At 37.4% G+C, this 22,758-nt stretch overlaps 8 protein-coding genes and 1 pseudogene across 9 annotated transcripts in view; 5 read left to right on the top strand and 4 right to left on the bottom strand.

Moving 5' to 3' along the window:
• The window catches only part of LOC104720049 (putative F-box/LRR-repeat protein 19), a 1,377-nt gene extending 1,038 nt beyond the window's left edge, over nucleotides 1–339 (top strand). Inside the window, exon 3 of the mRNA XM_010438019.2 lies at nucleotides 308–339. Within this exon, the coding sequence (XP_010436321.1) occupies nucleotides 308–339 (32 nt within the window). The remainder of the gene's footprint in view (nucleotides 1–307) is intronic.
• On the top strand, nucleotides 721–1,473 carry LOC109127028 (UPF0057 membrane protein At4g30650-like). Its single transcript, XM_019231129.1, has 2 exons — nucleotides 721–932; nucleotides 1,043–1,473. Exons 1-2 carry the CDS (start codon nucleotides 843–845, stop codon nucleotides 1,172–1,174), a joined length of 222 nt encoding a protein of 73 aa, XP_019086674.1. The 5' UTR covers nucleotides 721–842; the 3' UTR covers nucleotides 1,175–1,473.
• On the top strand, nucleotides 1,872–2,997 carry LOC104717126 (UPF0057 membrane protein At4g30660-like). Of its 2 annotated transcripts, none has more exons than XM_010434658.2 (2): nucleotides 1,872–2,050; nucleotides 2,691–2,997. In XM_010434658.2, exons 1-2 carry the CDS (start codon nucleotides 1,961–1,963, stop codon nucleotides 2,823–2,825), a joined length of 225 nt encoding a protein of 74 aa, XP_010432960.1. In that variant the 5' UTR covers nucleotides 1,872–1,960; the 3' UTR covers nucleotides 2,826–2,997. The 2 variants fall into 2 exon arrangements, with proteins under 2 accessions (XP_010432960.1, XP_010432959.1); XM_010434657.2 differs by lacking the exon at nucleotides 1,872–2,050 and adding an exon at nucleotides 2,310–2,479.
• LOC104720048 lies at nucleotides 5,346–6,685 on the top strand (annotated as a pseudogene).
• LOC104717123 lies at nucleotides 7,676–8,202 on the bottom strand. The gene has a single exon (XM_010434654.1). It carries the CDS (start codon nucleotides 8,200–8,202, stop codon nucleotides 7,843–7,845), a length of 360 nt encoding a protein of 119 aa, XP_010432956.1. The 3' UTR covers nucleotides 7,676–7,842.
• LOC104717124 lies at nucleotides 9,243–9,855 on the bottom strand. The gene has a single exon (XM_010434655.2). The coding sequence runs from the start codon at nucleotides 9,776–9,778 to the stop codon at nucleotides 9,461–9,463; it is 318 nt and encodes a 105-aa protein (XP_010432957.1). The 5' UTR covers nucleotides 9,779–9,855; the 3' UTR covers nucleotides 9,243–9,460.
• LOC104717122 (eukaryotic translation initiation factor) lies at nucleotides 10,091–14,248 on the bottom strand. Its single transcript, XM_010434651.1, has 10 exons — nucleotides 14,140–14,248; nucleotides 13,712–13,911; nucleotides 13,193–13,264; nucleotides 12,891–12,986; nucleotides 12,607–12,750; nucleotides 12,412–12,509; nucleotides 12,222–12,309; nucleotides 11,793–12,143; nucleotides 11,457–11,699; nucleotides 10,091–11,365 (listed from the first exon to the last, which is right to left on the bottom strand). The coding sequence occupies exons 2-10, from the start codon at nucleotides 13,847–13,849 to the stop codon at nucleotides 10,352–10,354; spliced, it is 2,244 nt and encodes a 747-aa protein (XP_010432953.1). The 5' UTR covers nucleotides 13,850–13,911; nucleotides 14,140–14,248; the 3' UTR covers nucleotides 10,091–10,351.
• Nucleotides 14,641–16,688, top strand: LOC104717121 (translation initiation factor IF-3). The gene is made up of 9 exons (XM_010434650.2): nucleotides 14,641–15,083; nucleotides 15,166–15,205; nucleotides 15,295–15,354; nucleotides 15,434–15,486; nucleotides 15,575–15,624; nucleotides 15,750–15,783; nucleotides 15,890–15,962; nucleotides 16,066–16,158; nucleotides 16,260–16,688. The coding sequence occupies exons 1-9, from the start codon at nucleotides 14,794–14,796 to the stop codon at nucleotides 16,425–16,427; spliced, it is 861 nt and encodes a 286-aa protein (XP_010432952.1). The 5' UTR covers nucleotides 14,641–14,793; the 3' UTR covers nucleotides 16,428–16,688.
• On the bottom strand, nucleotides 20,021–22,748 carry LOC104717119 (pentatricopeptide repeat-containing protein At4g30700-like). The gene has a single exon (XM_010434649.1). The coding sequence runs from the start codon at nucleotides 22,465–22,467 to the stop codon at nucleotides 20,095–20,097; it is 2,373 nt and encodes a 790-aa protein (XP_010432951.1). The 5' UTR covers nucleotides 22,468–22,748; the 3' UTR covers nucleotides 20,021–20,094.

Genomic DNA, 22,758 nt, shown 5'->3' with positions numbered 1-22,758 from the left:
AGCTTGAACAATTTGAAGGAGATCAATAAGCCTAATTTCATGTTCCCATGGCTATTCGACGCATGTCAAGACCGGGAAATCCCAGAAATGAATGAACTGGTGATGGACTGATGGGTTTATCAGACAGACACGTACGTACATCCACTTGTTGATCGGTTTCGATACTCTACTTCCTCTATGCTATATCCACTTCGTTTATCTATCTTTGAATACTTAATCAGTGTGAAAAACCTTCTTCTTTGTCTTGTCTCTAAATTCCCAATCTTAGTACCTTTGTAGTGTACATTTATGTTGGTCTTTACTTCAGGTCTGGATTTTAGTGTTCAATGTGTTAAGTAAATGTAATAATTCCGTTTTCATCGTCAGTAGCTTTATAACTTGCCATCTAAGCAACACCAACATCGACTAATCACTAATCAGTGTCTTAATATCGGTACGACGATATTTAAACAGAGCCCGGTCCCAGATTTAACTGAAGACAGGCGGCCTTTCTAAGCCCACGTATTCACGTGATGCTTTAACTAGAGTAATAATACAATCCAAAATGTGATGTGGTGTTTTTGAGAAGAAAATATCTAAAGAAAGGTGGGGGCAAGGTAAGGTAAAATAACATAATACGAGATGTCGGCAAGTAAGATAGACTGTACGATTTAAATACCGGTTAAACGAACGGTGCAGATCTCGTAGTTGACTTCATAGCGCCAAAAATAAAAGCCGTGGATTGCTCTGCTTAACTGGATCTCTGTGCCGACTACTTTTTAGTCTTTTAGTGTTTACTCTTCTCCACTACTTCGTTTTAAGATCACATCCGAGTTTCTTCTTCTTCTCACCTCTAAGAAAAAATGGCGAGCAACATGGAAGTTTTCTGCGAGATCTTGATCGCGATCCTTCTTCCACCTCTTGGAGTTTGCCTCAAGCGTGGATGTTGCACTGTAAGTTTCTCTTCCGAGATCGTCAAATCTCAGTTCTTGGAAACCGAATCTTGAATCTTGAATTTTTAGGTTTTATAAAATACTGACTCTGATTCTCTTTGTTTTTGCAGTTGGAGTTCTTGATTTGCTTGGTGCTGACTCTCTTAGGATACATTCCAGGGATAATCTATGCACTTTACGTGATCGTGTTTCAAAACCGTGAAGGCAATCATGAACTCGGAGCTCCACTCAACTCAGCTTGATTTCTCCTTTTTTTGGTTCATTTACTTGGATCAATATGTTGTTGTAACTGTTTACTGATTATCATGTACCCTAATAAGTTGCTTCGCAATTTTATGTATTGAAGATTTTAAGTATATTCTGTGTTGTTGATACATCGGCTATCTATTTGATGTATAACTTCTTGTTGGCTCCAGCAAATCAGGTACTAACTCTGCTAGTGCTAACTGCTAAGTGCTAATGTATCAGATTCTTTGCCAAGATTTGTACTGCCGGAGTTTATTCTGGATTGTATCTCATTTTTCGTGTGATGATTTCAACATTATGGTATAAGATTATGCTGGAGAAAATATAGATTTATTTTTTTAGACTACTTTGAGCAAGTGGTTATGATCAATTTACTACGTTTATGGTCCCGGATTTAACTAAAATAGACAGGCCTTACTAGGCCCATATAGTCACGTGGACGAGTCAGAGACCAAAAAAATATCTAAAAATGATCTGGTGTGTTAAGTTGCACCGTAATAACGTACGTGTTCGGTGTTAGTGATGCACGAGATGTAAATTTGAAGCCGTACGATTTAAATATCGAAAAATGTGTACGGTGCAGATCTCGTGGTTGACTTCGTAGCGGTAACCAAAGTAAACAAAAACGTGGCTTACTCTTGATTAGTACTATGTGACAGCAAGTCTCTAGTGTTTTGTCTTTTCTCAAGGCTTCTTCTTCTCCATTAGATTTTTTCTTTTTCATTACAAAGAAGATATAAAAAAATCTTAAGAGCTTTCTTCTTCTCTCATCTCTGAAAAAAATGCCGAGCAACTGTGAGATTCTCTGCGAGATCTTAATCGCGGTCCTTCTTCCGCCTCTCGGAGTTTGCCTCAGGAAGGGCTGCTGCACTGTAAGTTCTCTCGCTCTATCNTAAAAATGATCTGGTGTGTTAAGTTGCACCGTAATAACGTACGTGTTCGGTGTTAGTGATGCACGAGATGTAAATTTGAAGCCGTACGATTTAAATATCGAAAAATGTGTACGGTGCAGATCTCGTGGTTGACTTCGTAGCGGTAACCAAAGTAAACAAAAACGTGGCTTACTCTTGATTAGTACTATGTGACAGCAAGTCTCTAGTGTTTTGTCTTTTCTCAAGGCTTCTTCTTCTCCATTAGATTTTTTCTTTTTCATTACAAAGAAGATATAAAAAAATCTTAAGAGCTTTCTTCTTCTCTCATCTCTGAAAAAAATGCCGAGCAACTGTGAGATTCTCTGCGAGATCTTAATCGCGGTCCTTCTTCCGCCTCTCGGAGTTTGCCTCAGGAAGGGCTGCTGCACTGTAAGTTCTCTCGCTCTATCAGATTATATGGCCGGTTTAGTCGGTTTAGTTCTCGGGTTTAACTTAACCTTGTATAGCTACAGTATATATATACGTTGTACAGCTCACATTGGATCTTTCGAACTCCTCAATATGAAGCTTCTCTGGATTGGATCAGTTTATTTTTGATTTTGGTGGTTTCCTGAAATCTTTATACATTAATTTGTTGCAGGTGGAGTTCTTGATTTGTCTGGTTCTGACTATCTTAGGCTACGTCCCTGGGATAATATACGCGATTTACGTGATTGTGTTTCAGAACCGTGAAGAGTACTTTGATGAATACAGACGCCCTCTCTACTCCTCTTGATGTCTCTTTATCTGTTTGTTTCTTGAAACTGCTGCTTTGATTTGACTTGTTGTACCAATAAGTTGCTTTTGCAGTTTACTTATGTATTGAAAGGTTTGGAAAACAATTGTGTTGATCCCTTTTGGTGTAATGCAAGATTGATTGAAGGTTAACATTATATACTTGTTGGCTTCTGTGAGTTGTTTATCCTTAGGTTGAATGCTTATATAGTTGTGTTGATACACTATGTTGTCTCTTAGAATCATTGATACAATATGGAATCACTCTCTGCTTCTCTAGGCTTATACTCCAAGTGACATTTGTATATATATATATCGCCATATTATGGTAGATTTGGTTTTGTTAGAAACGTTAGATTTGTGTTACTTCGAGAGAGTGAATGATCTCCCAAAAAGATCATACTAAGATATCAGGAAACTAAATGTCCTTCTACCTTGTGAAACATCCAAACTTGCTTTGTACCATGAGACTGATGTATGTGGAGGAGATCAAGATGCCAAAGTTTAATCTCTTGTGTCTAATCGTTCCTTTAGCATGACAGGATTTTAATGAATTGATTGGTTTCAGATTGTGGAATTCATACTCACTGATTCAGCATGACTGATTTACAACTCAGAAACAGAACAAAGAAATTTACTAGGTAATGTGATTTTTTTAGTCAGCTGTTTCTGATTCCTCACTAAACAGTAAACATGCTCGGTACTTACTTCTTACTATGCACCTTTGATTACTTAGAATTGTATGGAACAGTTCAAAGTTGTCTTCAGCTTCCAATCTTTGCATCAAAAACATTATGCACATTGGAATATAAAACCCTTATATCTGATAAGACATTAAGATCTTACATTTTAAGATGTTACGTATTAGTAGAAGAAAAGGTGGACTAGAGATGCAATTGTTGCATGAAATAGTGCAAGTAAAGTAGATTTGGTCATGGAGGCCATGGATCTGTTCTTCTTTCCTTTAGGTATGTTCATATCACCTCCATAAACACCTTTTGCCCTGCTCGTCTGCGAAATTTCCTGAGCTATCGTGCTCGTGGTATCAGGTACTCTGACGACTGGTCTCTCTGCAACCAACAAAAAATAAAAAAGAAGAGTTAAAAAATATGATATATAGCTTTGCAAACAATGTTCTTTAGCAAACATTGAACCGACTAATTGCCTTTCTGGACTGCATAGACTGGTTTGTCTGAACAGCATTGAAGTTCTTCAGCAAAAGCAAAGGCGATGAAGCAAATGCTAATAATGAGCAACAATTCTCGATTGTATCTCTTCATGGCAGCTGATTGTGGAAGGTTATGCTGGAGAATATTGATTATTTTCTTTAGTTATTGTATGGAATTGATCAGTATTAGCCACTGAATATATAGGACTGTCTCTCTCAGAAAGAGAATTTGTGTGTGTGTGTGGGAATGCACTAAGACAACAGAGTAAGAACCTTAAGATAGAAGATTACAACTCAGAAACAGAACAAAGACTGAAGAATCTTATGGGGAAAAGAATCAACAACAGCCATTGTCGGGTAAAATTAGATTCCCACACCTGACCTGTTTTTCTTTCACTTTTCATACTTTCTCCAAATCAATGGAGATAACAATAACAAAATGTTTCTTTGATTCCTCTTCCACTCCAAGAAAGAAATAAAAAAGAATTGATTCTGTTTTGGTTTTTAATGGGGAGGAACATGTCCGTTGAGCAATGAACAATATTTCATTTGCTCTGGCTAACTCATTCACACTTGTGTTCGTCTCGTTAGATTAAAATAAATGTCGTCTTACATATTATCAGAATTTAATTATGTGACTTATGCCTAATACAAACAGAAAATAAAAGAGAGTAAATCTCTTTATGGAAAAAGAATATTGAATTTTGTAAAATTATATCTTGTAATGAAGATAAATCATCTAGAAAAGAAGAAGGAATTTGTATAGTTAAGTTTTCGGTACACCTAATCCACATGAAAAGGAACAATTGAAAATATTTAATAATGGGAAATATATAAACAAAAGTTTTAATTAAATAAATAAGTAGATATATACGTGTATATTATTTGTAATTCCGATTCCATTTAAAACTATGTTTGAGGTTTTTTTTTTACTATAAAGCAATTATTTCTCTCTCTCAGTCTCAGTGTTCAAGAAAGCGGTCTAAACGGCCATATAGGCGTCGTCTAGGCGCTAGGCGCTCAGCAGACGCCTAGATGACCACCTAGCCCGCTTAAAATTACATACATTTTATTTTAATATTTATTTTTTGATTTTTAAATTACATATAATTAAATTATTATGTTTTATATCTATATATGTAATTATAAACATTTATATGTTGTTAATATAACTTAAATAAATGTATTTTTCTTACCGTTGTTTATAATTTATAAATTTTTTCTTTTTATAACATATATTTTAATATAATTATATATATATATATATATATAATGTTTTATGTTGTAAACGCCTAAACCGCCTAAAAACCATTTAGGCCCCGACTAAGCGTTTAGGCGGTAGGCGTTGGGTCACCGCCCAGATACCGTCTAGTGCTTTCTTGAACACTGCTCTCTCATTCAGAAACTAAACAATTAATCATGATCATCACAAAGGAAAGAATGATAGAGAAAACGAACAAGGTTCGATGGGGAGAGATAGAGGAAGACGATGAGAAGCTTGATTTCTTGCTTCCGCCGAAGCAAGTGATCGGGCCGGACAAGAATGGGTTAAAGAAACTTATAGAGTATAGGTTTACTGAAGAGAACAAGATGGCAAAGGTTACGACCACCATACGTGTCCGCAAGGATATCGTCAGGACATGTGTCCGCATGGGAGCTAAGTCTAAGCGGATCGCGGAGAGGCGCACCTGGGCTAAGTTCGGCGATGTTGTTCATGATGATGATGATGATACCGGTGGTAGCCGCCTCACTACGGTTTCAACGAGGAGATTCTTTTGGAACGCCCCAAGGCGTTGTCTGGTATGTTTTCTTTCTTCAGATGTCTACTGTTTTTGCATGTAGGGTTTATATCTGATCAACTGAAAACGATAACTTGTTACTTAGGGCTTTGACCAAACTATTTTGTTTAGGGTTTGTAACTGACGTTTACGGCTTTGGTAGGGTTATTTTAAGTGTTTTGTTTAAGCTTGTGCTTATTATGTATGTGTTCTAAGACCTGTAGGGTTTATATCTGATCAACTAAAAACGAATTTGCTTTATTAGCAGTTAACTTGCTACTGACGTTAAAGCTATGTATTAGTCACCAAAATATTAGTCATATATCCGAGTTTTTAGTTGCTTATAAACAAAGATCTTGGTTCTACTGTAAGTAACCTTTTTCTTTTGATATTTCAGGTACCAAAGCGGAAGAACCAAAGGCATCACCAGAGTTGGGTAAATCTGGTGCGGTCGTTATGATCTGCAGGAACTGTGGCAAGAAAGGTCAACACTGGACAGCGAGATGCCCTGAAAATAACCATTCCTCTATAGATCAGACAGAAACATCGAAGTGGACTGCGCCAGCTCGCACAGGGAAGGCTGCTTCCTATGTCCCACCAAGCATGAGAGAAGGTGCAGAAAGAAGCAATGCTGTGTCAGACACGAGGACAAGGAACAACGAGAACTCTGTCCGTGTGAATAACTTGTCTGAAGACGCGCGTGAACCAGATTTGATGGATTTGTTCCGTTCATTTGGTGATGTGAGTCGAGTCCATGTGGCCATGGACAAGAAGACTGGAACGAGCAGAGGCTTCGGTTTTGTCAACTTTGTGAGTAGAGAAGACGCGCAGCGAGCAATTAACAAATTGAATGGTTATGGTTATGATAATCTTATCCTAAGTGTCGAATGGGCTACTCCTAGACCCACTAACTAGATATTTTGTCAGTTCCCTTCGCGGGTTTTTGGTTAAAAATTGACTTATTCTTGTTTTTTTTTCTTCTCTTGAAATTTAACATGTATATTTCTCTTTATTTTATTTATTTGTTTAATTTGCATAAATTGTTTGATACCTATCCATATCACACAAATAATATTTGTTTACTCTTTGCTTTCTTAAGCGTGGTTAACCACTTCAAACTAGCTCCCTGATTGTCCTATGAGGATATATATATATAGGTTGAAAATTTGATTTTTAAATATATCTATTTCTTCAATATTTAGCATTAAGTACAGAAAAAGAATATACTAAACATTTAATATATTAAGAATTATTCTCTCTGTCTCACAAAAATAGATGTTTAGAATTTTACACATATATTAAGACAAAGTAAGTATATGATTATTTTTATTTTCTGATGATTTTTTTATTTAATTTATGAGCATCTCATGATTTACTTTTCTAATATTTTTTCACTTTTCTACTTTGTTCTCTAGTGAAAAATTAACAAAAAAAAAAAGAAAATAAAAGCATGTAAACATTTCGACCCATATACGTGAACCTTTCATATTCCTACCTTCTTGTTGATTCATTTTTGTTTTGAGAGAGAAACCAAGGATTAATAAGAAGAGGAAAAAATGAAATCGTAACTAATTCTTTTACTGATGACAAAAATAAATAGTGACGTTCAGTGGAATAGTATCGTCCTTTCAGTTTCTTTGTCCAAAAATACACTCCATACACGCTCTACAACATTAATAATTATTAAAACAAAAAATTATTAAAAATATTCAGAACATCAATAGACAAAAAAAATTCTAAAAAAATCTATTTTTGTGAGAGAGGGAGTAGTTTACAAGCTGTTTCCAGCTATATACCTAAAGGTTTGATGAAAAAGATTTTCTTAAATTATCGTACGTCCTATCAACCTATTGGAGAAATTTCAAATGATTTATTAGCATTCGATTACAAATCACAAACCCAAATCCAAACTATACACATCAATTAATAAATATTTTGTTTCAAATCATGTCACATAACTAGAAGGATTTAGAACAATAACAATATGAACAAAATAATTCACAAAAGAAAAAGAAGCTCGCAAGATACACACGATAGAATAGAAAGACAAAATTAAAAAGAAAAAGGTTAACCTAGAAGGCGAAGAATATCAGTAGAATAGAGCTCAAGACCGTGGAACCAAAACGCAATGCGATCGAGAGAGAAGGTCGACAAGTAGCCGACGATCCACCACCGCCACCATGGCCACTACTAGGGACACGACGGTGAGTACGACGACCACCACCACCAACACGAACTTTCCTCATGAAAAATCGAAGAGAGACGTCACGATGATCTACTGGATTGGAGTCACCGTGTTGTGCAAGCCTTCGTCCCCAAGTGGTCAGTACTTGAGGTAAGCTTTCCTGATTTTCAGATGAAATTGCAAAAGGCTGAGAGAGTAACAATAGGAATATAATCAATGAACAAGAAAAAGCCAGTGAAGTCCTCATTTGATCCAAAAGAAATTGGAGAAAGAAATCAGATAAATATGTGTTTATCTTACAATGAGAATTCTGTGTGCAACGAATTAGTATTTATATCTTAGACTTAGGGAATACAACTGTTATCGCATAAAATGAGTGACTTCTTCTTTGAATCGTGTCTATAATATAGTGTATTTAACTATAGTTATACTTACAATTACGAACGAAAAGTACCCCTCTTTTTTTTGTTTTTTTTTGCCAGCAGCAAAGAAAGTTTCCGAGAGTCAACACATAAGTACATAACAAAATAATAGGATACTAAGGTTTTGATCATAATCCTAGTGCTTTGCATAAATGTTAGTATTTGTCGTATTCTTATTTGAAACAGAATTGAGAATTTCCAAACATACGGCAAAAAGTGGCCGAACGGAATGGTGCCTAGTGGGTTTAGCTAGTATTCCATTAGTGACTAGATCTAGCTACTATCCTTCGCGGTCGTTGAAGAATCCACCAGCGCGATCTTTGTTCGATCATATTGACTGGAGATGTACGTAGTCGTAACAGAGGATGCTAGCATTTCCTCCGATCAATCGTAAGGAAGGAGACTCATCATCGATCGGCTTACTTCAATGTCTACATGTATAATTAATCAGCGAGCCTAGTTTACATAGTTTACTTTTTTTCCGACGAGTTCTGTTATGTAGTTTCCTTTTTGTTTTCTTTCCGATGGGACGAGGTTGAAGTTTGTTTCCTTTTTTTGATTGGATTAGAAAAAAAAAGTAATAATGACATTATTGAAAATTTTCATACCATATGTTCAAACCGTGTCCCCTAAGCTAGCTTCTACTGTTAAAACTAGAAGACCAGTAAAGGACATCAACAACATACTTTTTAACAAATGTTCGCTCTCATTAGCTTTGGTTTAATATGCATTTCAACTATAGATTTAATGAAAATATTATAATTTATCCTCTCTTTTTGTTTTTTTCTTTTCAATGTTGGCAATTTCTCTACTGTCTTTTCTCCTCCTTCATCACGATTCTTGAAGATAATCAGTTATTATTTATTAAATCAAAAAAAAAAAAAATACCAACTGTGGAACCACAATATTAGACAACCACAACAAACAACTTAAGTCAAACTCAATCTTTGCCGGAAAACAATACAAATATAGTTTAAACTCATTCGCAAACACCAAGTCAAACAAACACGCAAACTCAAGCCATTTGACGAACAGAAGAAAAACAAATACAAGTCGCAAGCTATATTATCTTGGTGAAATAGATTAGAATGCAGCGAGCACTAAAACAAAGGAACTTACAACAGTAGATACGTAGGTAAATGGGTTAGAGAGAAGAGTTCGTGTGGCTGATGATTTGTCCTTCTTCTTCTTCTTGCTTTTGCTTTTGCTTTTCCTCACAAAAACTCGAAGGTGATCATGGTGTTGACCGTTAGACTCATACGCGTTCTCTCCATGTTCAACTAGTTTCCGACCCAAAGGAACGATCTTGCTTCCATAAGTCTCGCATGAAATAATGAGAGATTGAGAGAGTAACAATAAGGAGATGATCAAGAACCAACCAAGAAGAGAAGGAGTCCTCATCTTCTTTTTCAATTAAAATGAGTTGAAGAAAATAATATTTATCTTGTTTTTGAACTTGTGGGTGTGTGTGTAATTTATAGAATCATGGGGAAAGAGGGGTTCACTCTCTACTTCGTGCACACAACCAAAAAGAAGGAGATCTTCCAACGACTAGGCATTGTGATGATGAGGTAATCATGACAGCTCATTCATGTTTTTTTATTTATTTTGGGGAAATCTCTTACTGTCACAAGAGACATTTTGTCACGATCCATGGTCGATTAAAAATACTCACATTTTCTTCGACTAACTTCTTGTAAAAAAAATACTTGATATGTAAATTAAACTTTTTTCATTCCAAATAACGAGTACAATTTAACATATTCCCTTTTTTTCCTCATCTTGAACAAAAATGAACTAAGGCACCAAAAATATAAAACACAAATCAAGAAAAACAAAACAGAGTAACAAGATTGAATCTAATCTCGATTACAAGTATGATGTACTTAACATTTAAATGATTTCATGAAAGATCTCACCTGTCTTTTTTTTCCGGGGAGCGTAGGTCTTAAACTGATCTATTGAGATGAAAAACTACACCAAACTACGGCAAGCCTCAACCTCAGCTGCTTGCGTAGCCAGCAGAGACTCACTAACACTCCTTATCACAGCTTCCAAGACTGCTTTCTTGAACCACTCGTCTTCCATTTTCATTAGAATCTCTTTCACCAACTCAAAATCCGATGCTTTGGCCATAACCAAACTACCAAGGATCTCCCCAAAGTTGTTTGGCGCTTTTGGTAGATCGATCCCAATGTCATCGAGCATACACCCGTAAAGCAGACAACCGTTCCCTATGTCTTTAGGAGTTAGAACGTTCTTAGAGACGAGATGTTCCAAGAGTTTGGCCACTGCTTCAACGCAGGGCGGGTTCTTATCCAAGCCGAGGGAGATAGCTTCCTTGACGAGCTCAGGATGGTAAGACGGGCTTTTCAGTTCCTCTACACATTGTAGTGCCTCAGCCAATAGACGGACATTGAAATATTCTTCCAAAAGCGACTTGGTCTTTCTACTGAGCTCTCCTGTGTTCAAGCTAGTAGCTGTAGGAGGAACCACCTCCTTTGGCTGTGGTTGTGGCTGTGGCTTCTCAACTGTTGGTCTGGTCGGGGAAGGAACAGGTTTAGGCGATTGAGCACCATTACCTTGCAAAAGGGCACTTGGTCTACCGTTCATAAGACCTCCACTGCCCTGAGGTAGCAGCCTTGAATTAAACGACAGTGACTTGTCAATGATAACCGGAGACTTCACACGCCCAGTGGGATGTGGATTCTGCCTATTGCCTCTGGGCATGGAACGGGACCGTGCCATCTCCCAACCATCATCATCTGTTACAGGCATCCCTGGCATCTTCCTAGCGCCTGGCATGCCGGGCATCATTCCTCCAGTACCCGAACGTCCAAGGAAGTTTCCAGAACCAAAATTTTCAGCTCCACTGGCATCAGCACCACTACGATTGTTATTATTTCTCATATTCGCCATGGCACCGGGGCGCAACCCAAGATTCTTTTCAGCCTCGGAATGAATCTCAGTGATTTTCTTGGCTTTCATCTGCCATTTTACACAGCAAGAACAAAACGTAAGCACATATAGGTAACTCTGTAAGTAATCACACATAAGAACAGGTACTATAAATTCTTACCTCCTCACGCCTTGGTACCCACTTGTTAACTCGCAGATCAATAACATTACGGACCATAAATCTCATGCGTGGCGGAAGCATCGGATGCATTGCTAGTTCCTTCAAACGCAAGAAGTACATGTCGTTTATACCCCGTGATCTTGGACTCTCATCTAGTTGTTTCCCGATGGTGATGAAAAACTGACAGAGAGCCTCTACATCTTCCTCCCCTGGGCAAGCTTTATTGTCCTGTCCTAAAAGCTCCTGTAACCAGACAAAAATTTACCATGAGCTCTACAGACGAAGTATTACATGCAATACATTAAAGGTACTAAAGCAAAGTGCAACTCATAATACTTGAACGATGTGATGAACTATCTTCTCGGGCACCATTTTCTGCTTCAGAAGTTCACCAATTAAACGAATATTTCCTAGTGTTCGTAGCTTCGCCATTCTTTCCTTGTCCCTTCGTTCCATTTCTTGCTCTGGATCAGTCATCCGTCTGACTTCTTCCTTCAACATGTGAGCGCCTTCAAATGCTTCTTGGCAATTATTCAAAAGCACTCTTTTGAATGTTATTTCTTTTCCATCAGCTTCCTCCGATGGAAACGAAGGGAGCTTTCCATTGATGTCACAACACAAAAGAGCGTACATCTGACAAAATGTGGGCTCGAGTACAGCCTTCTCAAATATCAGCTGTATCACTCCCTGAGTTTAGAGATAAAAAAAAATCAGGCCATGAAAAGAGAGTTACAAACAAACCAATGAACACGGAACTTGGAATACCTTTAGAATTTCTGCAGAAGTGATACCAGAGTCAATTAATTGACCTTTGAGGAGATCGTACTTCTCAGGAGTCAGCTTGTTCAGAATACTAGAGAGAAGTAGAATTAGATGAATCAGTCAACTATATAAAGCAAATAATCCCAAACAAAAAGACAAACATTCATTATAGTCATGAAGAAGGATGCAATACCCTTTCACGGTCTTGAGGACTTGGTCCTTTTCTGATAGCGTTCCTCTTCTAGCCGACCATGGGACTTCTGCTTTCACCAGCGCAGGAGGAGGGCCAGACTGTTTCAGTAAGTTATCATGTGAGTTACAAGCCATAACAACACAAAAGAAAACTAAGGTATTGTCTCAATAAAGTGTCAGAATAGTCAACACTTACTCCTTGAATTGATCCAGTATGCGCATTTCTAGGTTCGCGTTGGTCATCCCTTGACTTTTCTTTACTTGGGGAAGCAATTGGTGCACGACTGTGCCAATCGCGGTTGTCAGGCTCTGTGAAACGATTCTGGAGTGGATTTGCAAGCTGAAAACAACAAACAAGAAGGAGGGTATAAAATCTGATGCTAGCAACATAATAAATTAGTCAAGTGTCCTTGGTTTATCGACAAATGTAGACAATAAAATGAAAAACAGAGGGAAGAGGGGGAAGAGGAAACCACTCACCTTACTTTCTGAGTGGCTCCAGCTCTGCTCTTCGCCAAAAAGATCAGATGAAATCTCCTGACTGAGCTTCAGGATTTCATCAGAGACTTGGATCGCCTGCATAACAAAAAATGGTTAATGACTAAGTTCAAGGGTATATAATCATAAAGAACCTACATCAAGAATCATCTTGGACCTCAAGGATGCTAACCAGTATGAGACAGTTAATTCAGAGCATAGCACATAATTATTACCTCTCTGAGTAAAACATAGAAACCAAAAAAGCAACTTGACTAATCTACGCATGAAAAGTAAGTAATTACCTCTCTAAGCTGAAGCAGCTGTTCTCGGGTGAACCTCAAAAGCTCACGACCCTCAAACCGTGAGTCTCCTCTCTACAAAACATATACAAGTCATTAAACTTCAACCTCAGAATTCAAAACGACAGATGAAAAACAAGATTAGATTTTGAACGAGTGAGCTCAAATCAATAGTACATCAGTTATATATGTAGGTCCTTTATGAGCATCAAAAACTAATAGAATGCCCACCTAAAAAGCCTACAAGTATTGATTTATGTCCACATTTACAGCAAGGTCACATCGTTTAAGCGCCCCACCAAGAATTAGGACAGATTGCATGATGTTCAACATACAAAAAAAACATTAACTCTCAACCAATAAGAATCAGCTATAAAAGATCCAAACTTTATCCACAAACCAATTCAATACCACAAGAACGAATCCACCCCTCAAAATTTACAACTCATCTAACTCATAAGAACGTGACAACATTAAAAAAAATCAACACACAACAACAACAAAAACAGAGGATTTATCAACCTTAACGGCAAAAGAAGGAGCGTCTCCGCCATTGGTAAGATCAGAGGAAGAAGATAAGGAAGAGCGTGGGGCAAAGAGTCTACTTCCTCCACGACCACCTCCAGGCCTCAAGCTCAACACAGATTCACCTTGCTGCATCACTCGAATCTTTCGTTCACGGTAAAAAGGAAAGGACAGAAACAGAGTCGGTTCTGAAGAAACTGCAAACAAAACCCACTAAATCACTGTCACACACAGCAATCAACTCGACACAACAAAGTATTACAGATTGAATCAGCACACAACTTAATCTAGATGGTAAAGTTGCTACAAATACGCAGACAGTAAAAGTTTTATCAATCGAGACAGAGCTATTGGAAAAAGGAAGAACAATGATGACGTCTAGCAATGCGAAAGAAGTATTGAATCTGAGAATGCTTTTGCTTTACCTGAGAGAGAGTTTGAGAGGAAGAGAGAAGAGAGAAAGAGAGAAAGAGAGAAAGAGAGAGAGCGCGGCGCAGAGCGTTGAAGCTGTTTTTATTGTTCTTTTTAGCATGCCCAACCATTTTTTTAGGGTTTGGGCCAAAAAAAAAAAAAAAAAAGCTAAACCATTTTAGAAAACATGATTAAATTAAACATTAAACCATTGTTATTTAAAAATACTGATACTAATGTATAAATTTGTTGTAATATAATAACTTTACTGCTGCTTTATTAGTGAATAAAAGAAATTATCACTTTCACTTGAATTAAATTCTGAACAAACCTAAAATATGACCAAAAAATTAATGTTTTTGTTATTACTATTAGTGATATTGTACTATTAAAAGTAGAGAGCACATCAATCACATTCTCAAAGATAAAATTAATTTTTATGCTTACGCGAAGCAGAACAAAAAGTACATTACATAATACTGTATGTCACTTTCTAATCAATAAGCTAATTCACAATTTCTTTGTTTCAATTATCAAAAAAAAAAAGGCAAAATCTTTTTTAAAAATTAGATCTTTTTCAGTCTGGTGTGTGTAATATTCTGGATAAGATGATTTTTTTTTTGTTTCCTTCTGAATCTGATCTGTCAAATTGGTAGAGAGAGAGAGCCATGGCTGTGATCACGAGCACTGTCGGATTCAACGCCATTCTCGCCGCCGGAGCCATCAAAAGTAAAACGGTGTCGCATCGTACATCCTCTGTTAAATCTAAGCTCTTTGGTCTCAGATTCTATCTAGTAGCCGAACTGTCTATTGTTTCTCTCTCCCCTTATCATCGTCGTTGCCCTGTTATCACCTGCCGTTATGGTGGTGGCGGCGGAGGTGCTCGCTTTCCCGGAGATAGGAGAGGTAGGCAGAAAGAATCAGAGGATGATGATGCGCTTGATATCTCAGCTATCAGGTAAATTTGGAAACTTTCACTGGATTAATGAAATTTTGATATGATTCTGATGTATAGTACTGATAATTTTCAAATTGAGTAGGTCAGCCACTGTTAGGCTTATTGATGATCAGCAGAACATGGTAATTGAAGTGTCTCTTAGAGTTATACAACTTTTGATTTCAGCTAAAAACAGAACCAATCATATATTTTTTGTTTCTTTGTTTTGTAGATTGGTTTAGTTTCCAAAGATGAAGCGGTTCGAAGAGCTGAAGAAGCTGAGCTTGATCTGGTTTGTGTTTCTTTTGGAATCTTTATCTATCTTAGTATTATTATCAATAAGTATCTCGTACGCCGGAATTGGTTTTCAGGTGATTCTTTCGCCGGATGCAGATCCTCCGGTTGTCAAAATGATGGATTACAGGTATACTATTATCTAAAGAATGATAATTTGTACCATATGGATTGTGTATAGAGGGGAATGATTCTTTTCCTTTTTGTCTCATTATCAGTAAATACAGATACGAACAGCAAAAGAGGAAAAAGGAACAGCAGAAGAAAAGTATATGATCATCCTTCTCTGCTTATTAACTGGAAGATAATGTTAAAACTATAAGCTCACTTACTTGTGTCGTATTTACATGGCTGAATGGATTGTGTAACCGAAGCTTTGTTCTTATATGTCAGCTACTCGCATGGACTTGAAGGAGCTTAAAATGGGGTAAATAAATATGAGCCTCTCTTTTGTTTGTGCCATTATGCATTGTGATGACTTTGTATAGAACTGCTTCTTTTCAAAAGGTTTCTGATTTTTGTTTCTACGGTAGTTATAACATCGATCAGCATGACTATTCTGTACGCATGAGAGCAGCTCGGAAGTTCTTGCAAGATGGTGACAAGGTTGTTCCCATTTACTTTTTCTGCGTTAGTACCGGAATATTTTAGGGCGAGTTCTGTCCATTCTGATTACATTATACTGCTGTGACTCTTGTAATGAACTCAGGTTAAAGTGATTGTGAACATGAAAGGCCGGGAAAACGAGTTTAGAAATATAGCTATTGAGCTCCTTAGACGTTTTCAGACTGAAATAGGAGAGGTCTGTATTGTCCTCTACTCTTTTTTCTTATTGAAGTTTGGTATTGAATTGGCATGTGAATTGCCCCACCTGAATGGATCGTGTTTGTCAACATCCTGCAGCTTGGAACTGAGGAGAGCAAAAACTTCCGGGACAGAAATTTGTTTATCGTCTTGGTGCCAAACAAGGAACTTATTCGGAAAGTGCAAGAAGCGCCCTCAAAAAAGAAGAAAAAGCCAGCGGATGATGAAGTTAGAGCAGCAGGTATAACAGCAACGCAAGATATATGATACGCAATTGTCTGATATCAAATTAATCACCGGATAAAGATTGGAGTGCTAGGCATAATTGTCTGAAGATATGATATCTGGTAAATATTCAGGGAGTTTGATAAATTTATGTATAGTTCTTCTTTCTACTATGCTGGTTACACTTCCCATGTATCTGTAACCATAGAAATAGATTTTATTCGAATGTAAGATCTTCCCTCAACACTTTTTTGTATACCTTAAGTTTTCAACATTTAAACATAGTCAAATAGATTGTAACAAGTAATCAAAACTTGTTGAGTCAGAAAAGAATGAGTAGAGTTTGACTTGTGTTGGGGCCAGAAACAGGTCACTACCAATAATGTCCGCATGAACAGTCGAATAGACACCATAAGTGATGGAAGCAGTTGGCATCTCTGTGATCTTTGAGATGAGTTTGGTTGCGGTGTGACAGTCTTGTCTAAATCACACCCAAAGATTCTTTATGATTCGGATTTCAGTTCCTGGCTCAGTGGCTATGACTCCAAAGGCAATGGCTAGGCCTCACAACATAAATTTGTAAACAATTATTACCTCTCGGGCCATATAACCTTTTTTTTTTTTTATAAGAAAAGTAAGATATTCCTCGACTTTTTATGTAATACCTAAGTTTTGAACTGAAGAAAGGAAATATATCGAATAAATAAACACATGTGTGTCTTCTGGGTTGTGAGATGACGGAACCGTTTCCTCAAGAAGCTCTTACCTTGAAGATGATGGCTTTGTTTGCGGCTTCGATAACTTGAAATGCTCGGAGATAAGGATATCGAATTACTATTATTCTCTTAGCTAGATATGAAACTACGTGAGAACAGAGTTAGAAATAGAGAAGAAAGAAAATGTCTTTTAACATTGTTCTCTGGCTAGTCTCTGATTCAACAAAAATATATATCTTATCAAATGTTTATCTGAATTTTCTTTATTTTAGATATGAGAAATGTATATAGGAAGACTTTAATGACCCTTCCTAGTCTTTTGTTTTAAGAATATCAGAGTCATTTACTTTTTAAAATAATGACTTTGTTAAGGACCGGAACATCCTACGGTGCGCCTGAAACAGTTTTATACATGCTCTTATGTTTAAACAGTTTTATGTTCAAAAGTACGCGCATGAATATCCTTAGATTATCTCTCCTCACCGGTTTGGTGCTCAGAGCTTTTGTTAACCGGCCGTCAAACACTAACAACGCCGTTGTCTTGAGTGGCCCATGAAGAAGATGTATTAGGTCTATTATATCAAGTGAAATAGTGTAAACTACACGACCATCCTCATTGGAAAACTATAATCTCTCTTCCTTGAACTATTATATTAGTGACTCAAACCCTTTTGATTTTATCTTAATGAGCCGATCAACACATAATTTTATAAAAACAATTACCATCTTGCAGGATTAGATGCACGCATCTGATATAACTTACCTGAAATGTAAAAACACAGAGTCTCCAAGATCCAAACGAAAGCTATTTCACTTAATCCAAACGAAGGCTATTAAACGAATGAATCAGTTTCTAAGGCTTCATGAGCATAGAAGGGAGAAGAATCAATTTCCACGGCTTCACAAGCAAAGATGACGAATGAATCAGAAATTTTCCAACAATCATTGGGTGAATCAGGAGCCCTCGATACCATTACCCCACCAGACGACACGAAACGTGTGGCCATTCCACACGCTCATCACTCTACGAAGAAAGTAAAAGACCCAAAAATCAAGAAGACGTTTATAGTGGTGCAAGTGACGGATGTGGTAGTGACAAGTGAGGAAAAAGAAGGCAAATGCTCTCTCAACCTGGTGGTCGGCGATGAGACCCACGACCTAGCAAAGGTGGCTGCCTGAAGACTGGAGAGAGAGAGCCGGTAATAAAAGCGATCGGTAATCTCAGTAACTCTGCAAGGCTCTCACTTATGTAAAGTCCAACTCCCACATATCCCAATAATGGCACGATTGTCATGAGCGAATTAACGTAGCTTTTGGTTCTGTCGAATGTCATGCTTCATCTGTATTGAAAAATATATTTGTCCAAGGTCACAAAATAATAAAAAGTTATAAAGTCATATATCTATTTAGCTAGATTATATATTTAGTTTGAAAATGTGTTTTCACTTTTTCTTTAAAAAATCCATGATATTTTTATTTGTTATTAATTCTTCTTATTTCATATTTCTTAATTTATATGTTTATAATAATAGAGTATTATATAATGTATTAGATATTTGAAAGGAAAATGAAAAACAGCATGAAATTTGAGAACTTGTATTAAAATTTTATACGAAAATATTTTTTTAATGCTAATGTAACAATAAAAAAAAAGATGATATGATATTTGATAGTCTATTTTATGTGTTATAAAAACATAATACGTACAAATATTTTACTTATGTTTTGCTTATTTTTTTGTTATTTTCTTTTTCATATTAAAAAATATATGTAAGATGTTACATAAATGCAAAATCATATCTACTAAATTAGTTGAAAAATACTTAATTATATGTAATACATTTTCAATTTTATGATGTTAGAAATCGTTTGAGAAAATTTCTGATTCATTCGTCAGCTTTGCTTGTGAAGCCGTGGAAATTGATTCTTCTCTCTTCTATGCTCGTGAAGCCTTGGAAACTGATTCTTTTAATAGCCTTCGTTTGGATCAAGTGAAATAGCCTTCGTTTGGACTTTGGAGACTCTGTGTTTTTACATTTCAGGTAAGTTATGTTAGATGTGTGCATATAATCCTGCAAGATGGTCCGAGAGGATGCAATTTTTTTGACAAATTATGTTTTGATCGGCTCATTAAGATAAAATCAAAAGGATTTGAGTAGTCACTAATATAATAGTTTAAGGAAGAGAGATTATAGCTAGTTTTCCAATGACGATGGTCGTGTAGTTTACACTATTTCACTTGATATAATAGACCTAATAGATCTTCTTCATGGGCCACTCACGGCCAGTTAACAAAAGCTCTGAACGCCGTGAGGAGAGATAATCTAAGGATCTTCATGCGTGCCTTCCAAGTGAGAGTGCTATATATGTTTTTGTTTAGAGATTTCATTATATATGTACCCTTTTTTTTTTTTACATAAGAGCATGTTTATATATTTAATTTTATGTACTTTTAAACATAAAACTGTTTAATCATTATGAGCATGTATAAAACTGTTTCAGGCGTCAGGCCCGGCCCACAGGGAAAACCACTGAAATCAAGGATTCGGGCCTCTAATTTTGAAAGCTTTTTACATATAAATCTTTTAAACAATAAGGTCTTTTTTTGTGGATGAGATATATATAAGAGCTAAATACTTATATGTAAAAGGCCTTTTGTTTTTGTTAGATATGTGAAAAGCCTTTAAAATTGTGGGCTTCTATAGAAAACTTAATTTTAAAGCAACTAAAGCACAAAAAATGCATTTTTTAATTTTTTTGCATAGGGCACTTGTTAATGTCGGGCCGGCATTGTCAGGCGCACAGTAGGATGTTCCTTAACAAAGTCATTATTTTAAAAAGTAAATGACTCTGATATTCTTAAAACAAAAGACTAGGAAGGGTCATATAGATTGCAACAAGTAATCAAAACTTGTCGAGTCAATAAAAGAATTTTCGATTATGAGTGATATAATGTTACAGGATGACTAGTGTCTAGGCCAAAAAACAAGTCACTACCAATAATCTCCGCATGAACAGACACCATCTTTGAAGTGATGGAAGCGGTTGGCATCTCTTACAACAATCACTCTCCCTGTAATCTTTGAGATGAGTTTGGTTGCGGTGTGACAGTCTAAACAGACCCGAAGATTCTTTATGATCCGGATTTCAATTCCTGGCTCAGTGGCTATGAGTCCAAAGGCAATGGCTAGCCTCTCGCTGTGAACCTTCACCATGAGCTCCCTTTCTTCATCCTCCACATCGTGCAGGGCCAACTCAGTCTCGGGTTGATACCCAGCTTCCCTCATCTTCCCTTCGAGCTTCTCCAGTCTCTCATAGATTGCTTTTACTTGTGGATGTGACTGATCACCTGAGGTGAAGACATGAGGCGTCTCATCTATTTCTATTAAGGTATATCCAGGAGCTTTGGCTAGTTTCCTATTCTTGGCGGTTTGTCTAACCGTAGCAGCCTGTGGATAGTTTCTATCAGCTGAGTGAATATTCGACAGCAAAACATGGTATCCTACATTGTCTGGATCTAGCTCAAACAGTTTCTCAGAGACTGTTCGGGCGAGGTTTGTGTCTTTATGAATCCTACAAGCTCCTAGCAGTGTCTCCCACACAGATGGACCAGGCTCAATTGGCATTTCCTCTATAAACTTCAATGCTCTCTGTAAGTGTCCTGCTCGGCCAAGAATATCAACCACACAAGCGTAATGCTTGACTGATGGTTCAAAACCATACCGGTGGATCATGGAATTGAATATCTCATCACCTTCTTTGACAAGGCCAGCATGACTACAAGCGTAAAGAACGCAGAGGAAAGTGACTGGTGTTGGTGGAATGCCCGAATTCAACATCTCAGAGAAGATACTCAGAGCTTCTTGTCCATGTCCATGAAGCCCATAACCAGAAATCATTGTGTTCCATGTAACTTCATTCTTCCTCGGCATCAAGTCAAACAACCGGCGTGCTTCCCCAATGCTTCCGCACTTTGCATACATACCAATCAAAGCTGTAGACACATATATGCTAGACTCAAAATCTGTGCTCTTAACTAAATCATGTACCCATTTTCCCAAACTCAACACTCCTAGCTGTGCACAAGCCGACAGAATACATGTTATAGTGGTAGGGTTTGGACTGAACTCAGACTTCTGCATTGCTCTAAAGAGAGATATTGCGTCCTCTGTCAAACCGTTTTGGGTGTAACCCGATATCATTGCATTCCAAGATGGCAAGCTTCTGTCCGGAGCTTCATCAAAAAGCTTCCGGGCTGATTCTATCTCATTCAATTTACTGTAAACCGTAATAAACGCGGTTGAGACAGATGTATGAGACAGGAAATTTGATTTCAAGCTGTAACCATGAATGGCATATACAAGCATAAGATGACCAGAGACAGGGATCAGACTCATTAGCGTGCTTGAGTTCAACCTTTTTCCTGATAGCAACAGCTCTTGAAACAGGCTTAAGGAGAGCTTGGTCTCCCCATTGGATGTGTACCCATGAATCATTGCGTTGTAAGCTACTACATCTGGTCTATGAAACTCACGAAACAGAGTACTTGCCATTTTAATCTTTCCACACTTTGAGTATAGTGAGATGAAACCGGTAAGAACATAATCGTGGGAGTAGCAGCCAGTTTTTGTGGCAAGACTATGGATTTGCATCCCGAGTCTCAGCTCCTGCAACTCTGCAACAGCGGGGAGAATATCAAGCAGAGTTGTTGTGTCCAAACGTATACAACTCTCACTGATCAAATCCCTGAAAACCTGAATAGCTTCCTCATACATTTCATTCTTTCGGTACCCAGAGATCATCGTGTTCCACAAAATTGTGTCCCTCTCAGGCATTCTGTCGAACACCTTCTTAGCATCTCCGACTCGCCAAAACTTGAAGTACATCTTGACAATGTTCGACCCAAGAAGCAATTCTGAGTCACACCCATCAACGACGGCTTGACCATGAATAACACAGCCAGCTCTCTCGTCATGAAACCCAGAAGCAGCCGAGATAGCGAAGGCGTAGGTTGAGCTGTTGGGCTTGAGATCAGTGGATTTCCTCAGGTGAGCGAACACAGAGAGCGAAAAGTGAGGCGACTCGTTAACGGAGAAGCCGCGCATGAGGACGTTGAAAAGGAACACGTCAGGTCTTCTAACGGAGAGGAAAAGGTCGCGTGCGTAGTAAATGGCGCCGAGGTCTGAGAGTCGTTGGGTAAGCTTGGTGAGCAATGAGATATCGTTTCGGAAGCCATGGAGAATGATCTGAGCATGTGTTTGGGCAAGGTGAGATACAGAAGTTGATCTTTTGAAGAGATCAAGAAAGTTGTTTTTGCTTGCGACCGTTGTCTCGGCCGTGGCGGCCGATACGGTCCGTAGTAGCATTTGCCGTGTTTTGCCTTTTTTCAAAGAACACGACACAACATCAAATTTAAAACATTAGTATTATTTTATAACTTAATATTTTTGATCGTGTCAAGTGTCAACTGTTAAGTATAAGCAACTCGAGAACCAATTTTAACATCAGTTTTATTATTTAGGTGAAGAGGAGATACGATTATGTTTTTGTTAGTGATTTCTAAACTCTATATACTGTAATAAAAACCCACATCAGAGATTACAAGTGAACAATTAAATTTCCTGTTCTTATATATCCTAAGACTTTCGAACTCGTGA

The sequence above is a fragment of the Camelina sativa genome, chromosome 10 (assembly GCF_000633955.1).
Source record: "Camelina sativa cultivar DH55 chromosome 10, Cs, whole genome shotgun sequence".
In the NCBI taxonomy this organism is placed as follows: Eukaryota; Viridiplantae; Streptophyta; class Magnoliopsida; order Brassicales; family Brassicaceae; genus Camelina; species Camelina sativa.
The sequence above is the reverse complement of the archived record's forward strand: the minus strand, read 5'-3'. Positions and strand labels throughout refer to the sequence as shown.